Source organism: Ursus americanus, chromosome 22 (genome assembly GCF_024610735.1).
Source record: "Ursus americanus isolate L20-20 chromosome 22, mUrsAme1.1.p, whole genome shotgun sequence".
NCBI lineage: Eukaryota > Metazoa > Chordata > Mammalia > Carnivora > Ursidae > Ursus > Ursus americanus.
In genome coordinates, this window is record NC_142148.1 from 41,720,234 (window position 1) to 41,738,595 (window position 18,362).

The 18,362-nt window shown below is 45.1% G+C and overlaps 1 protein-coding gene across 7 annotated transcripts in view; it reads right to left on the reverse strand.

The window, feature by feature from the left end:
* Positions 1–350: 350 nt before the first annotated feature.
* DZANK1 (double zinc ribbon and ankyrin repeat domains 1) overlaps positions 351–18,362 on the reverse strand; it is a 63,909-nt gene continuing 45,897 nt past the window's right edge. For 6 of the 7 annotated variants that reach the window (XM_087853769.1, XM_045809671.2, XM_087853768.1 and 3 more), the window contains 11 exons: positions 18,105–18,227; positions 16,920–17,084; positions 15,172–15,391; positions 13,450–13,553; positions 11,363–11,437; positions 9,296–9,392; positions 8,755–8,852; positions 5,889–5,969; positions 5,014–5,141; positions 2,026–2,100; positions 351–1,589 (listed from right to left, as the gene is read on the reverse strand). In XM_087853769.1, coding sequence (XP_087709895.1) covers positions 1,466–1,589; positions 2,026–2,100; positions 5,014–5,141; positions 5,889–5,969; positions 8,755–8,852; positions 9,296–9,392; positions 11,363–11,437; positions 13,450–13,553; positions 15,172–15,391; positions 16,920–17,084; positions 18,105–18,227 — 1,290 coding nt within the window. In that variant the 3' untranslated portion in view covers positions 351–1,465. The remainder of the gene's footprint in view (positions 1,590–2,025; positions 2,101–5,013; positions 5,142–5,888; positions 5,970–8,754; positions 8,853–9,295; positions 9,393–11,362; positions 11,438–13,449; positions 13,554–15,171; positions 15,392–16,919; positions 17,085–18,104; positions 18,228–18,362) is intronic. The other variant, XM_087853770.1, reaches the window with a different exon arrangement.

Here is an 18,362-nt window from a genome sequence, read left to right on the forward strand (position 1 = left end):
GCCGCAGCTTCACTTCCACCTTTGGAATCTGGAACCTTGTGCAGTCACTCCTGAGGCCAAGCCTGCACCGAACCATAAAGGCAGAGAAGTCTGGGAGAGGTCGTATTGTACCGGCCGAGCTGACACAGTGCAAACCGCCCCCGACACCAAACCACCCGATCACACTCTGCGGGTCTCTCAGGACACTGGTTACCTTGTAGCAGCCCCCCAACACGCATGGCCAAGTGTGACAGGGGCCGGCCAGTGCCACCCAACCCCACGTGGGGGCTTCGCTTCCAGCAACTCTGCACCTGTCTCCCTGCAGACAGTCACCCACTTGGCAAAGGCAGTGCAGGTAGCGATGACAGCAGTCACTCAACAAAGTCTGTAATTTATTGTGCTGAATTAATCATTCTGAATTAATAAATATTCTATCAACACACTTGAACAAACTATTTAGGGACTCCACGATTGCAGCATTATCACCCGAGAACTGAAATAACAATCTGAAAAAAGACATAAGTCAAAATTACACATTCCTGCAGATGGCTGATTCAGGCTTGTTTGTCAACCAAAGAACAAACCATAACAATAGGAATATTGACGAGCTCAACATCAGAAACAACATTTTTAAAATAAACTTAATCTTTATGTACTAACTTGGAACCACCTACGAGATATATTAGGGAAAAGAACAAGATGCGACACATCGGAAGAGTGTGTGGTTTGCTAGTACTTGTCTTAAAGAGGGCAAAGAATATATCTGTTACCTATATTTGCATTTTATGTGTACCCTCTATGTACAGATGCATATATTATATACATGTGCTTATATAATCCTATACTATTTCTGGGAAGACACAGATGACACTGGTACCATTGGTGCCTCTGAGGAAGGGATGTGGGTGGGTGTGGGACAGGAATGGCAGAGTTTTTACTACATAACACTCCATACTTTTGAGCTTTGAACCATGTGCAATTATTATCTACTGAAAAATAAATTTATTTAAAAAAATTTTTAAAGATTTATTTATTTGATAGAGAGAGACAGAGAGCACACGCTCACACCTCGCAGGGTGAGGGGCAGAGGAGAGGGAGAGAGAATCTTTTGAGCTGACTCTGTGCTAAGCGTGGCGCCCGACGCGGGGCTCAATCTCAGGAACCTGAGATCACAACCTGAGCCCAAACCAAGAGTTGGCCACTTAACCAACTGCGCCACCTAGGCATGCCCTGAAACATAAATTTAAAAAAAAAATCTAAAATAAGCAGCAACAAACTCTTAAAAAACATACGTTAAGTTTGTCACCATCCACAGCATATTGGGGAATGTCCACATGGTGGCTTACAGTGTCATATTTAAAAAAAAAGTCTTATGAGTACCTCTCAACCTCAATTCTCAAACCACAGATACACATCTCAGAAAGAAACAAAGAAGAGCCAGAACTGGATGGTTTCTTGCAATTAGTTCCTGTGCAGGCCGTTGGGTCTAAGAGTCATCCAGGCCGAGCTTAGCAGCAAAGAGCGAGGTGATGACATCATCCCCAGTTTGCAGAGCCAGGTCATATGGTGTCTGGCCATTCACGTTCTTCTTTTGGATGCTTGCGTTGCATCTGCCAAGGGAACGGGCATGAATAGAAGGACTCAGACACCTGAACCTGAGGGCCTGGCTCTTCTCTGACACAGAGGCCAGTCTGGGAGCCCCTGGCCCCACCTTCCAAAACCTGTCCCCAAGAGGCCACTATGATGCCCCACTCTCAAGGGTGGCTCTACCTTGAGACCTTTTGAGGGGCTCTGTGATTTCAACACATTCGATTGCCAATCCTACCCATTGGCTCCCATTGCATCAAAGTCCTACAACCAAGTATGTTTGGGGGGGGGTACAACATTTTCATTGTACTTTTAAGAGCCCCCAGTGCTGGGGACCCATGGTGGGATGGTGGCCCCCACTCACAGGGTTAACTGTTCAGGAACTAGGGCTTTCTGAAATCATCACAGGTCAGCAGGGGTCTCCCCCTCAGAAGTCTCCCCCCGAGGCCGGGAACATACCGTAGTAAAGCAGAGACACACTCCCTTCCTGCCAGGCCAAGCAGAGTTGCTTCATGAAGAGCTGTATTTCGGAGCCTGTTGAGGGGGAGAAAACCATCCTGCTAAAGCAGCTGTAATGCAGCATGCTGTGGGCACGCGGACAAAGTCACACCAATGACACCGACCCTTCCTTATCTTCCGTCTTTCCTTTCTCCCTGATAGCACAACTGTTGGTTACTTTACCGTCACGTTCCTTGGGTCTTTCCGAGGCATCTACCATTGGAACTTCCATGTATTCGCAGGGTTGCCACATCTCCTGAGTAGATGCATGATCTTGCTCGTAACTCCCTCTAAACTGAGAGTAGAGCGCGCATTCTAGTTACTGGGTGGGGAGGGGGCGCCATGGCTGGATTTTCTGTGTAACCACAGTTCGGTTTTGGGAAGTAATGAATTGTGACTGCCGACTCTGACTTTGTACACTACTCCTCGAACAACGTGACTCCAACATGGCAAGAACGCTGGAAGGGACACCTTCTTCTGCTTCACAGCAGGGGTGACACCTGTGAATCTGGTCCTCTGAGTCGCTTGGGGTTATATCACCAGACCTTCTAGAACGTGTCTTGTACAGCAGGTACACCGTGGTGTTCTAGGAGTTTGTGTTTTAAAGAAACTCTACTATGAATACACAAGCTACTCAAATGGTTTATTCAAATCTAAGTATCATGGTGGATGAAGGTACATTCTCTCTTTGTAAATCATGAATTACCTAATAAAATAAATCTCCACAGTTGCACCTCTAAGAAGCAGACTGATGGTTACACCCGTCCGTCCCGGCTACTGGGGTAGAACTCAGAGACAAAACATTTGAAATTGCCAGTGAAGGGGGGCAGCCATTGTCCAAAAGCAAACAGCATTTCTCCTCGCCCGTCTCCTATACAGACCTTGAATCTGTGTTCCTGGAATCTGCCGGGAAGAGGAATGAGCTTTGGGGGAGGAAGTGTACCTCGCCTTAGCCATCCCTTTGGGTTGAATATGAGTGTATTCTGAGAGCAAAGAGACAAACACTGGAAACAGAAACACTAGGGAGGGGCTTTCTGCTACCTGCCAAGCCACTGGACAGGAGTTGAGGGGGAGAAAACCATCCTAGGCTGCTTCTCTCTGCTAGTCAAACAAGCTGGGGCGGGAGGGGAGAGTTTTTTAATGCTTGTTTGCTAAGGAACAATTCACTGAACCTCTTTTATAGAAAAGCCAGATCTCTGGATGGCTTGTGCCTGAAGAGCAGTAGGGTGGATGGAGCCTTGAGGTCATGTTCCTGGATCTACAGAGGTCCAGCCAGGGGGTAGAGGCCAGGCTGACCCAGGTCTAAACGCTTCAAACTAACAAATATAAAGCCGACTTAGCAGAGCTGGCTCTCGGTGCAAAAATTGGCTTTCTTCTATTGGCATAAACTAAAGCGGAAGAAGAAATCTCTGTCCTCTATTCTGAGGGAGGGCTTCTGGTCTAGCTTTCTTCCCTCCCCTCCACGAGAGCCAGATTCTGCGAACCATGCTAATGCCGTGGGAGTGATAAGGGGCTATTACACACCAAACAGACGGTACAACCGTATAGTTAGACTTAGTAGAGATCACGTGTGGGTAAAAGTCAATTTATAGAATGGTAATGAAGTCAGGATGGAAACTGAGGAACACCAAGGAAAAACAGGTAATCTGTTCCATGTCCAGAGTAGCTTCTTCCTCTCAGCTGGACTTCTCATAAGGCTAGGACACATCATACATAAACATCAATTCAAAATCTGTTCAAGAGATTTTTGTATCAACCACACACATTATATGTCCGTGCTCCAAGAAAAGCTTGTCTGAATTGTACAAATATAAAGTATACCTTAATGCCAAACAAGTTGGCATTATTTTTATGAATAATGATAACCCAAGTGTGGGATAAATGAAGAAGCTGACAGAGTATGAAGAATGTGAACCCTAGGAAAAGGTGAGCAAGTAAATTCCAGCCACCCAAATACGTACAGCAAATGTGCCAAACGTTCTGCTCTAAAATAAAACTAAAAAAAGGGGTTGCGTCTAGCTGTCCTATTGGGCAGAAACATAAAAGCGCACATAGAAAAATTAACCAGCATATATTCTGAATAAAAACACTAGAGGAAATGTTGAGACAAAGGAAAACAGAAGCAAAGCTATCTAACTTTGGCTCTGTGTGCTGGCTTGACATACTCAGCAGCATGATTCCCTGGCGGGCCTCGATCTGATCTCAGTAGTAGGTCAGGGGGCAGCAGGGTCAGATGGCTGCAGAACCCCTAGAGAACTCCCAGTCTGGCAACGTGGTTGGCAGGATATTAGCGGTTAACATGTGGTACCCGTTCTCAAGGAACTGTCCACCCACGTCTCCAAAGCAATTTGAGAGAACAACAGAATCCCAAGGCTGGGAGAGGTCAAGAGGTAGGACAGGCCCGAGACTAGGGAAGGGACAGAAGCATCCAACAGGACTTGGTATCTGTCTGTCCTGCTGCCCGGCTGGGGAAACCAAGGCACCAGATCACGTAGTGAACTCAGATGTGCAGTGTCACCCCCAGTGTGTCAACATCCAGAGTCAACTGGATAAGGTTTTCTTTGTGCAGTAACTTCATGGGTACGTTTCCATTGGGACTACGCTGGGCCCACTCTTCTCCTAGCGATCTCAACAGTTCAGATCACGATGAAAGTAATGTTGCTGAACATCCTAAGGCCAAAGGATTTGCTGGCCCCACCTCAGTGTAAACTCGCTTGCTAACAAAATTTATCATCATTTATAAAAGCTACAAAAAGTTTTTGTTTCGCCCAGATTTGAAAAAGAGTGGCAGTTACGTCTCTTATTAAGGCCCAAATGGGTTAAGATGGTTCCCGAGTGGTTCCAAGCAAACAGGGCGTGCGTGTGCAGGGACGCTGCTAGAGCAGGGCCCCGAGGCAGCAGCTGGCCACCCCATGGGCCAGGACTCTCCTTCGACTGCGTCTTACTTACGGGCCCCAGTGCTGCTCCGTGTCGGCTCCTCTCTGCACGAGAACCGGAATCGCTTCGTGGTGCTTGTTCAGAACAGCTGTGGTTATCACGGGTTGCCCTTCACTGTCCCTGCAGTTGGGATCTGCTCCCTGCAGCATAAGGAAAAGGACAAACTTGCCACAAAACCCTGCTCTCAGCTGCCATCCTACGAAGTATAATAGACATGCCTGGTAGAACTAAACTGCTTTATTTATTTATTTATTTGTTTATTTATTTATTTATTTTTAAAGATTTTATTTATTTATCTGAGAGAGAGAGAAACAGCCAGCAAGAGGGGGAACACAAGCAGGGGGAATGGGAGAGGAAGAAGCAGGCTCCCAGTGGAGGAGCCTGATGTGGGGTTCGATCCCAGGACTCTGGGATCACGCCCTGAGCTGAAGGCAGACGCTTAACGACTGAGCCACTCAGATGCCCCGGAACTAAACTGCTTTAAATTAAAAGAGAAGAGAATCAGGACACCCAAGATCTAACCAATAACAGAGCTGCAGGTCACTTGGGTGATAAAACTTCTGCTCCCCCCATCAGGAGGGGCAGGCACCCCGAGCCTCGCTTCTTTAGGAAACATGAAGGTTACATGGGGTCATAGACCAGGGATTCTGTCCACCTTCATGCACATTATTTGGGCTCATATGACTTTTCTCTTTTCTTTGTTATAAAACTAGCAACCAGGAACAACCTATGGAAAGTTCTTGACTGGCCATTTAGTCCACTTCCAGGCAGTTTTAAATGCAATGGCACTGTGGTTATCACAATACTGAACAAGACTTCCATCTGAAAGAGACAGGTGAAAGGCAAGGCTGAAATCCTCAGAGACTTGTTCTTTGAGTTGGACTTACCTCTTCGAGCAGCTGTTCAATCACAGAGACTCTCCCTTCCCCTGTCGGTCCGACTTCCTTCAGCAGGAGCCTGTTTTCAGGCTGCAGGGTTACCCAACAAGGTCATTTCCACCGCCGCGAAATAGCACTATCCCCCTTGCCCCGACCCAACCCACCAGGCAAACACTTCCTCTCCAAGGTTAAGTTCTGAGCCCCAGGGACAGGTGAGTGTGAGCGTGTGTGTGCATGTGTGTGTGTGGTCTTCGCCACCAGCAGCACAAATAAACCTAGCTAAGGTAAATCTTGCTGGTCTCTGAAACCTTGTCTCAGGGAAGGATGTCACACTGACATCGTTTTATATTTATTAAGGACAGGGGTGCAATGAGAAACCTCACCACCCCAGAGACCCCACACTAGTCTTATTACAAAGGAAATAAATATTCCTAGGAAAAGCAACCAGGTGAATCCTAAAATTTCCTCTGCATGCTTTGTAAAGTGTTCAGAATCAGCCTAAGTATGACTGTTCAGAAAACGTGCTCACCTGAGGTGTGAGTGAACCGACCAAGTTGACTCTTGTTTGGGGGGAAAAAGCTCTCACCTACCAGCACACATCTGAAGAATTTATTATATGCTCTATTTTCAAAATGTGAGGAAATTCCCCTTTATATACATTCTCTCTTTATATACAAAGGATTGCCAGTGCTGGTTGCTACAAAGCTGAAGAGGCTGTCTACAAGGCCGGAGACATTACTTTCAGTATGTCTCCACCACTGAATCTGAGAGTCACTTGGGGTGGTCCCGGGACTCCAAAGTAGAAATAATATATCTGCAAAGTAGAAATAATGTATCTACCCTCTCCCGGCTCTCTGGGGAGCCTTTGGGATGAGGACATGGCTCAAGGCCTGTGAGCCTTGTGGAAGATGATCCTGGGTTCAGGTTGTGTCTCTTCCGCCCCCTATTCTAGGGTGATTAGCTTGGAACAAGGTACTCTAATAAGTGAACCCCCAGGGAGTCTTGGGAGGCACCCTTGTTCTTACTGAATTCTACTCCTTACAGAAACCTATACTGGAAAGTACTAGAATGTCACCCTCATGAGGTCTGAGACCTTTACAGCTTTTGTTCATGATTTATTTTCACTGCTGAGAACTGTGCCTGGTATATGTGTGCTCCAAATAACCAATGAATGAGTGAACCACTGCAATGCTGTTATTATTTGTCTGATACTTATCCCCTAAATACAAATGAGAAAATAAAGGCACATAGCAATGGGGGGATTCGGGTCACATATGGAATAAGTGGGTGGAGTCTCCAAAACTAAGTTTATGGAACTCTATATTTCTCTTCTACTCATTGACGATATTTTAAACGGAGAGAAGGCCAAGAGTGCAAGGAATTATACACAATACAGGTTAATGTAATTCTAAGGTCTTCTTCCTAAATGTATTGGTGTTTATGAGACGTAAAGCACGTGGTACGAAAACACAAGATGAAGCAAGAAGCCACCCCTTCGGAGAAATCATGATACAAGCTGGACGCTGGTATACACATTCCTGAGGGTGCCCTGATGGCTTGGCTTCATGGAAGGTGGAGGGAAGAACCCACATGTGCCCATTTCCATCTCGGGGGAGACCCAGGCTTTGGGCTTGTTGCTAAGCTCATCTCTCCTCCCTACTGCAGCCAAAGAGGACCGACTGAAAGTAAGGTGATAGGGCTGAATGAGGGCACCCACTGTCTCCTTCTCCAAAGCTCCAGTTAAAAATGTTCACGGTCTGTATTTTTGAAAAACATAACCCTCACAGCTGTGGGAAACTCTAGAAGGGTGCCATCAGTGGATCAGGAATTGTGAGGAATTCCAAAGATTGGAAGTAGCTGGAATTTGGCTGAGAGGGAAAACAAAGCAAAGAAAAACTGGCTGAAGATGCCAGAGATAGGAGTCTGTTCCCTCCAGGGAGCCCTGCAGAAGTTGAGTTAATCAACAAGGAGGCCAGGTGTTGGGTGCAGGCTGGATTCATAAGCATTCTATGAAAGGGCTTTGTTGTGAGTGGCTGAAATGAGTGGTATCCTCCTCTCTTTCCTGTGTTCTCTGCTTAAAGCCTGGGGGTAACTCTTTTCCAGAGAGTTCATGATTTGCCTAACAAAGTCTTCTATTGGGAGTATTGGGCCCAAGAAGGGCAGAGCCCAGATCTCTGGGACAGACACAGGGAAAGAGAGTAAGGAAGGAAAGACAGCTCAATCCAGGAATGAAATACACTAGAGCCCTTCACGCACCATCCTCACCTCCAGAGGAAAGGCAAACTCAGGGGACCCCAAGGCTTTCTCCAGGGAGGCCTGTCCCACAGCATGTCCACCCACCCCCCCAGAGACCCGAGGCCCCCACACCCACGGCAGGCACCGGCGTTACTCAAACCAGCCCTTCACTTGTCAACGTGACCTGGCAACCAAGGATCATTACATATTTGAGACCAACCAAAAACAAGACAGAGAAAGATGGACAGACAGAACTGAGCCCAGAGGAAGCAGAGATGATTCCAGAAACTAGTAAGAACTTTAAAATAATTAATTCTAATTAATAATCTTGACATATTTTAAAGGAGTCCATAAAATAAAAATACACTTATAAAAAAGGAACAGAAAATGAAAAAGTATTCTTCCATTTAAAAAATCTCAGAGTAGGGCCACGTGGCTGGCTCAGTCAGTACAGCATGTGGCTCTTGATTTCAGGGTTGTGAGTTCAAGTCCCATGATGGGTATGGCACCTACTTTAAAAAATAAATAGAATGGCATGGCATGGCATGGAATAAAATAAAGTAAAATAAAATATCTCAAAGTAAAACATTCAACAGACAGGCCTAAGAAGACAGCTGGAAGGACAAATGAGTACACATACTGTGAGCTGCTCCTTTTCTTGAAATTTTTTGGTCTTGAAATTCTTTGTCCTCTTGATTTTTTCCGTGGTGTCCGAGGTGCTCTGGCTGTAGTCACTCACTGAAATGAGGGAGTCAAGGACTTAAACGATGCCCCCCTGCCACTCCCCACATATAAAGAGCTATCCTACTATCATGTCCCTCAAGAGGTCAGAAGAATAAAATTTTTATAGAAATGTCCATTTTATTGAACCTCGCAAGAACAACTCCTGGAGCCACTCATCTCAGTCCAGGACCAGAGGATGAGTGGGAAAGAGGGGAAGAAAAGGGGAATACAGTTTTTTAAGCCCAAAAGAACACCCCCCCCAACTTATCTCTCCAAGCCCTGTGAAAATTTCGAAAACCTCACCCCTAACCTGAGATAGCCCAGAAGAATGAAATGGCCGGAACATGAGAGGAAGATGTGTGGTCGGGCTGGCAGAGTTTAAGCAATTCCCTGCCGTCCTTGCCGAGTCAGGGTGTTGCTGGTCAATTGTTTGAAAATCACCGTAAGGTACAACTCACCCAAGCTGGACCTGCTGCCAAATGGCCCATCACCACCCTCAGTGACACTGCTCAGAAAGTGGTTGCTGAAATCCACCGCCTTGCTGAGGTAAAGGTTCTGGGCAACAGAAAAAAACAGGCACTGTGACTGATGAGGCTGCTGTGTCCCCACAGAACGGGTGCTCTCCCTGCTAACCTGTTCCTCTCTTCATTAGTGACCACTCTACTCGTATAGTCAAGCCGGAAGCTGGACATCCCCTCACTGTGATGTTCTGTCTGTTCTGCCTCTTAAATGGCTCCTCAGCCTGGCCGCTCCTTTCTGTCATTATAGCCACAGCCTGCTCTTCATACACCAGGATCCCTGTAAGGGATTCCCAACTGGTTCCTGCCAGCCCACCTTCCACGTGGCTGCTCCAGTCACCCACCTACAATTTCTAAGTAATGGTGTTCTTCCCCTGCTTCAAATCACTCCATGTCTTGGAATTAGGGTGGCAAGATGGGGAAGCTCAGGCTACAGAGTTTGAATCCTGGCTCTATCACTTATTAGCTTAGGGGCCTTGGAAGAAGGTGGCTAAATTTCTCTGTACCTCAGTTTCTTCACCTGTAAAGTGGAAATATCATGGCCTAACTCAAAAGGATGTTGCAAAAGTAAAACAGGTAAAATGGAGGTCTATAGCATTAGGACTGATGATGTACAGTCCAGACCTGGAATTCTGTATCCACCTGGACGGATTCCACAGTGTGGCATCCTGCCCCACCTTCACGTGGCTGCCTTTCCTGCCACAGGGAACCACCTGCTACTGCCTGAACACTAGAACATATCGAACCAGGGGATAATTACTCCACTTCTACCTGATAGCATGTTGTAGATGCTCTTGGCGCCCACCCGGTTCCCCCAACTGATTAGTATATCCCTCCCAGCTGCTGGGTGTTAACCTCACAGCTGGCCAACTGCCTCCACAGATGGCTGCTGCCTTGATCTAGAGGTTATGTCCCTCCTTTTCTTACCTCACCTGGGGCAACTTCGTGGTCTGAGCCATACTTCACAGCTCCTCATGGATCAGGCTGAAGCTAGACTTTATGTACGACCACTCAGCCCCTTCCCCTGCCTTATCTCATGTCCCTCACTCCCCTTCTCCTCAAGTACCTCCCTGACCCAAGCTGTGCTGTAGCCACACAACTGAAAACATGGCATTTATTGCTTTACTTGACTTCAAAACACTTCTGTGTGTGTCAGTGGACTGCATTTTCCCAGCCTCTTAGTTAGGCAGAGCCCATGAGTCTGTCCTAATTTTGAAAGACACCACTAGCCCCCTGCCGGGCACATGGCCAGGGCCTGATAAATGTTAGTCCCCATGCCTTTTCTTGCCTTCTTTACCCTTCTTCTCAATCCATTCGTTATTCTTTTGTATATTCTGACTTCTTGTCCAATGAAACTGCTGGTATGAATCAATTAATGTTTGCACTGTAGCAAAGTTCCAGTCACCACAGAAGAGGGCAGATCGAGGGAGGCAGAGCCACAATGTTTGGTTTATTTCTTATAGGCAAATAGGTGAAAGTACATACAGGCAAACATTTTTGTCAGTCTTTCACCTATACTCAGACTTCGGTATAAATAAGCCTGAGAAGCACAGGACTGTCAGGGTAGATAAAAATTCCTGGGGTTGTGTTTTTTTTCTTTTTTTTAAAAGATTTTATTTATTTATTTGACACAGAGAGACACAGCCAGCGAGAGATGGAACACAAGCAGGGGGAGTGGGAGAGGAAGAAGCAGGCTCCCAGCTGAGGAGCCTGATGTGGGGTTCGATCCCAGGACTCTGGGATCAAGCCCTGAGCCGAAGGCAGACGCCCAACAACTGAGCCACCCAGGTGCCCCCCAAAAATTCCTGTTCTTACTACATCTTTATGTGCCTGAAACCTGGCTTCTCTGAGGTTTAGTGTAGTTATTTACCTACTTCTATGAAATTACTGGCTTTTAGTCAAGTTTTATAACATTTGGATTACAAATAAGCACTTCAATAGAGTGTAAGCTACAATTTACTAGTTCAGTTGATTTTCAAATGAACAGCTTCTAAAGGTTTTACTCACCTTGTTTGATACTTGCATATAATTCAGCCGGATGCTAACTTCATAGCCATCTTCATGGACAGTTGCGGAGATAAGCTTTTAAAAAAGCATTAGAGAGAATTCACAACCACACACATGGGATTTAATGTCCTAAGCAACAGCCAAGAAATCCTGAGATGTTAAACTGTAAATGTAATCAAATATTTAATGAACTGAAAAGAAGACAAGAAAAGAGAAACAAAGAAACAAAAGCTAAGTGAAATAGAGTATAAGTAGCAAAATAGCAGACACAAATCCAGCCATACCTACAATTCCATTAACTGTAAATGAACAAAATTAATGTTCCCATCAAAGAGCAGAGACTGTGAGACTGGATAAGAAAGCAAGACCCAAATTTATATTCTCTAAAGAGACACACTTTAAATTTAATCAAGCCACCTGGCTGGATGTCATCACCTGGGTGTCCTGAGGGGCCAGGCCTTAGTAATAAAGGACCAAGTATCATAGTTGAGCAGCTTTCTCTGTAAGTAGCCAGAGGAATTTTGATCAAACATGGGTCAGCAAATGCTTTAAGGATCAGATAGTAAATATTTTAGGGTTTGTGGGCTATCTGGCCATTGCCGTTGTAGCACAAAAGCAGTTATGGACAATAAGTAAATGAATGAGTATAGCCGTGATCCAATAAAACTTGATTTACAAAATGGGGTGGCAGGCCTGAATTTGCCCCACACACCATAGTTTACAGACCCTGGATTAGGCCAAAGAGCGAATAAATCACCAAAATAGATTGTCAAAGGAAACGGAGCAATACTTAACAATGAAATAGCCTCAATGTTGGCCTATTTGGTGGTAGAGGATCAAACAGGCTGATTTTCAAAGGTTCCTTCTAGTGACATACAAACAGAAGAAGAGGTCTTCCCACAGAGCTCTTTATAATGATGGTGTAATGCTAGAGAAAGCATGGGGCTCAGGGTCTGACAGACCTGCTTCAAATCCTGAATCCCCTGAGACCCATCAGTGCAGTCATGGGCAAGTCACCAAACTTCTCTGAGCCACTTTTCCTAGGTGTCAAATAAGGCTTGTTCGGATTATCCACTGCAGTGTTAAAAACAAACAACAACAATAAAAAAAACACCTCCCCAAACTTCGTGGACTAAACAACAACCATTTTATAAAGTTCATGGCTTCCAACAAGGCACAGCAGGGATAGACTGTCTTTGCTCCACACCTCTGACACTTCAGCCGGGAAAACTCAAATGGCTAGAGGTGGCTGCACATTTGGAGCCTGGAACGACCTGGACTCTTAGCACTCGTCTGCCTGGCTCCTGAGCCAGGATGACTCGAGGACTGGGTTCGGCTACGGCTGCAGAGGGGTGCATCTACATGTGGTCACTCTACAGGGCTTGGGCTTCTCATGGCAGGGTGGCTGGAATCCAAGGAGTGTTGGAGCGGAGCATGCCCAGTAAGAGAGGAAGCAGTACGGCCTCATAGGACCACAGCTTGGGAGTCCCATAGTATCACTGCCACCACACTCTGTGAGCCCAACTGCCACAAGCCCGCCCACATTCGAGGTGAGAAGACAGTGACTCCACTCTTTGAAGACTACCAATGAATTTGTGGCCATTAAAAAAAACCAGCAACACTGCTGCAAAGGTAATCTTCCCACCTTGTAGGTTTGTTATGGGCACTAGAGATTGAGGAACACAACGCACACAGTGAGTGCATCGGGAAGTGGCAGCTCTTGGGATTACCATTGCTGCTAATACAGACTGGATTTAAGTGCACACTTTGGTGAGATTAAACTCTTCTGGGTTTTGTTTAGCTCTGAGCACCAGAGTCTCCATAGTATGTGGCATCTAAAAGCATGGAATGTTCACAATTTACTATCTTAGGTCAGGTGCAGAAGCCCACTCGTAGACAAGGCTGGTGTGCAAGTGATTTGTCAAGGCAGCACTTGCAGGGGAGGACCGTAAGGCAGGGTGGAAAGCAGGACAGGAAAGGGAAAAGAGCCAAGCAAAGTGCAATTTCAGGTGAAGTCAGTGGAGGGGACCTGTAGCCTGATCCCACGGGACTCTCTGGAGTGGAAATTCCATCCAGAGCTCACCCACCTTTCCCATTCTGGGTTCTGCGATCAAGGCCCGGAATTCAGGGTTGTTCTGAGCATAAGACCTGAGGTGGGCAGAGATATGATCCAATTGTTTTCTCCAGTATCCTAAAGAAAAAGAGAAACCCATCTTCATGGATAACTCTTCTGAAGCCAACAAAGAAAAATGCTCCGTGCAACATGCATTCTCAGGTTATTTTTCTTTGCCAAACTTTATGATAGTTTTTACTTATTGAACCTCAACTAGGTACCAGAATAAGTTCCATTTTTGCTCCGAGGTTTATTTTTTACACATGGTTAATCATAGAATAGTACGGAATCTCAAAAGAATATATTTTGATGGTCACACATGGGGTCTTTTTCTTTTATTCTTTTTTTTTTTTGAAAGGTTTATTTATTTGACAGAGAGAGAGAGAGACAACGAGAGAGGGAACACAAGCAGGGGGAGTGGAAGAGGGAGAGGCAGACACTTAACAACTGAGACACCCAGGCACCCCTTCTTTTATTCTTTTAAAATTAATCATATTGAGGGGCACCTGGGTGGCTCAGTTGTTTGAGTGTCTGCCTTCAGCTCAGGTCATGATTTCAGGGTCCTGGGATAGAGCCCCACATCAGGCTCCCTGCTCAGCAGGAAGTCTGCTTCTCCCTCTCCCTCTGTGCCCCCCACCATGCTATCGTGCTCTCTCTCTCTCAAACTTTAAAAAAAATAAATAAAATTAACCATATTGAGATAACTTTTAAGTGTACAGTTTGAGTTTCAGCAAGTGTATATATCCCGAATAATACGAAAGACACTTCCATCACTTCAGAAAGCTCCCTTGTGCCCCTTTGCAGTCTGCACAGGGTTTAAAACACATTGGAATTCATTCATTGCCACCACTCAACACTTGGGAGATTTTGCACAAGTCTGGGTTTCTGGTTTCTCATGTGCAGGCAGGAGATGCATTTGTAGGAAATGTCCAGAACAGGCAAATCCATAAAAACAGCAAGTAGATTCATGGTTGCCAGGCACCTGGGAGAGGAGATGTACGGAGTGATTGCAGAAAGAATACTGGTCTACCTTTGGGGTGATGAAAATGTTCTGGACATACAGAGTGGTGATGCTTCTGTATTGCTCCTAATGGACTAAGTATCACTGAATGGTACACTTCAAAATGGGTGAAATGGTGAATTTTGCTTATGTGAATTTTAAAATGGTAAAAAGAGAAAGATAATAGTAGATAGCAGCAATGACACAGACTAACAATATTTCTACTGTAATAGCAATCCATACATGCTATTTAACTGAGAGACTAGACAATGGAGCTATGAGCCAAAACATCAGAGTACTGGGCTGCCCCAGTGGCTCAGTCAGTTAAGCGGGCAACTCTTGCTTTCAGCTCAGGTCATGATCTCAGGGTCCTGGGATCGAGCCCCATGTCAGGCTCCATGCTCAGCAGGGAGTCTGCTTGAGGATTCTCTCTCCCTCTCTGCCTGCCCCTCCCCTGCTCACTCCCCTGCTGCCATGCCCATTCGTTCTCTCTCACAAATAAATAAAATCTTTTTTAAAAATTAGAAAAGATAAAAACCTCAGAATACTAAAAGTTTAAGAGCTATAATACAAAGGAAAATTACCTAAAGAAAAACAACGGAATTTACTTCTTATGTATAGAAATAAATCTAAAGGAAGAAAAATGCAATTTTCTTTCTGAGAAATAGGGAGTTCCCTCCTGACAAGAAAGAGTACCTTTTCCCTCACCTCTTCCTGGGCTGACGGCTGTGAGGAGAGGTTTATGGTCACTCATCTTCTCCTGCCTCTGCTTCTGAGAAGCCATTTCTAGTTCCTTTTTGGCTAGTAGCGTGCCAGATGGGTAGAACAGGCCAGCAGTCTGTGTGCCCGCGTCCTTCCGGGTCCCAGCATCGGGTCTGGGTAAAGGAACATTTAGGGACTGCCAGGCAGATCGGGGCTGTGAGCAAGGCAGAAAACATAAAATACTAGAATATAATTTAATTAATTCTTCGTATTACTTATAGAAAAGAATTCTAATCAGAAGTAAAAATATCTCCAAGAAACTGTACTTTGAACTAAAAAGAGGTTTTCAGCCCTTGCCTCCCCTTCTTTTCTTCTGTCTCTCCCAGCAATTCCCAGCCTGATCCATAAAGCTAGCCTCATTTTCTTGGCCATTTACTCTCTCAAATTCACCCAATCAACCAAATTGCCTTGCTGCCTAAGGCCTGAAACAAATCTAACCTCTCAGTTCTACAGTCCAATAGAACATAGACTTTACTACTCATCCACAATCAACCACTAGTCAGCAGTATTTTCTCTGAGATACTCCTGCATCTGAATGTGGGGACTTGAGAGGACCATCATGTAAGGTTATGTAGGCTGTGCACTGCACAACATCACTGCATCTAAAGAGATACCATTCACATGGTGAGCATTATATATTTGCATATTTATTAGGACAATTTTTCTGGTAAATGGAAGAAAAGGTCTTTCTAACAAAATTAGTGTATTACAATAAATTTCCAAAAGACCACAGTCAAGTGTCTTGAGGAAAGAACCCTTTGTCTCTCATTTGCATATGGTTGCATATGGGCTATTGGCAGTCCCAGGATCCATAAGTCTCAGCTGGGGCTAAGAAAGTCATGAACTCCCTAAAAATGAATGCAAAGTTGCTGAGGGCATGTGCATTCTCTCTAATAACTATGAATCTTCAAATTCTTCTAATGAAGAGCTAAAAAGAAACCTGAAAAGCCTTTATGTAGCTTAGAGAAATTTATAAAACGCTAACACCAAGCTGGTTAGAAATTAAGTCTTTCTGAAGATAATCCTGTAAGACTTTCCTTAAACTATATGCTGTTGTTATAAATGGCTAAAGCAATTCCACACGCCTGCTATAGGTTTTCTAAAACATAAGCGAGCAGGAGCAAAGTTCCTGGTACGCTACATAAGAAATTCATGAGAAGTGTGTCTGTCTCAGGGCACCTGGGTGGCTCAGTCAGTTAAGTGTCTGCATTCCACTCAGGTCATGATCTCAGGGTCCTGGGATCGAGCCTCGCGTCGGGCTCCCTGCTCAGCAGGGAGTCTGCTTCTCTCTCTGCCCTTCCCCCACCAACGCTTGTGCTTCTCTCTCTCTCTCTGTCTCAAATAAATAAATAAAATCTTTTTTAAAAAAAAGTATGCTTGTCTCATATATTTTAAATCCATTTCTCTGGCATTGTATTGATTTACATTAGTTATATTATTAGTCTTACAAATGCAGTTAGACCTCAATCTACTATAGATAAATCTTTGAATTCTGAAGAAATCACTCGAGTGCTTAAAACCTAAATTGATCGAATTTATGTACACATCTAGTTGAAAATCCAAGCAAAAGGTCTACATGTTTTGGCTCTCTTTCCCCCGGTTGATCCACAAGGTAGAGAAAACAAGTTCAGGGTCTTACACCCATTCCCTGGCACCAGTGCCTACAACAGTGGAGGCCTCACCTCAGCAAAAGGGCCAAGTTCTCCAGCAGCTAGATCCAGGCCGTGGTCCAGGCTAAGTCTTGCCAAGGGCTTCACATAAATACCACAGGAACCACAGAATCGGGCAGATGGGTGATTGCTGGCCCCACATTTGGGGCAAACAGAGTAGCAAGCAGAAATGCCCGGCTAGAGGATAGAAAATATTTTTACACTTTCATAAATATCAGAGTCCTAATTTTCCCACATAAATTATTCAAATACCCTACCATCACTAGCCATCAAAATAACATATGCTTATACCCCTGACCCTGCAAGTCCACCTTCTAGAACTTATTCTACAGATGGACAAGTACACAAAGAAGTATATTTGAGATCATTCCCTGCGGGTTTGTGGTTTTAGAGAAAATAACTGGAAACAACCTAAATGTCCAGCAATAGGGGATGGCCTAAATGCATCATGGTACATACAGACGGCAGTATATTATGGAGCTACTGAAAAGAATGAGGAGGTTACTAACAAGGTACATGGTGAAGTGAAAGGAAAAGAATTAGTGTTTCTGTGAAACTACTAGTTTACTTATTAACACACACACTAGGTAATGGTGATTGCTTCTGGCGATAGGCTCTGAGGGCCTGGGATGAGATGGGAGATTGACCCTTCACAAGAAACCTGCTGTATTACTTACATACAACACTTTTTCAAAGAAAAGACTTTTGAGTCTTTCATTAAAAAGGTAAGGGGTGCCTGGTAAGGGCTCAGTGGATGAAGCATCTGGCTCTTCATTTCGGCTCAGGACATGATCTTGGGGTCCAGGGACTGAGCACCATGTTGGGCTCTGTGCTCAGTCGGGAGTCTGCTTGAGGATTCTCTCTCTCCCTCTGCCCCTCCCCCCACTCGTGTTCTCTATCTTTTTCACTCTCTCTCTCTCTCTAAAGGTAAGTAGACAAGTCATAAAAGAAGAAATACCAAGAGTCAATAAATGATTGAAAAAGTTTAACCTCAAAGAAATACAAAGCAAAACAGCAATAACAGAGCTTTCCCAATTTAAGAGAATCAATTCTGTCTCCAGATTCTTAGGTAAATAGGTGCTAGTATTCAAATCAAAAGAAGTGATTTCTGCAAGGTAGGGGAAAAGAAGGAGCCTGGCTCTCTCTAGGGTGGTGGTGAGGCTTTGGCACCAAGAAACTCAGATTTAAAATACCCACCGTGGCTCCGCACCAGTCACAGAAGCAAGCTTCCCGGCGATTCCTGCGACCACACTTGGAGCAGGAAATGGTCTCCCCTTTCTGAGTGGGTGGAGGTGGGGCTTTATCTCCACTGCGCATGGGCTGGTGGACACAATGGCATTTATCAATAGGCAGATCAATACTACATTCTGCAATCTCCCTCTGGATCCAGGGGGGGAAAATCCCCAAATCACTGCAAGCCCTGTAATAAGGTATTTTTGCCCCAAAGAGTAAAAC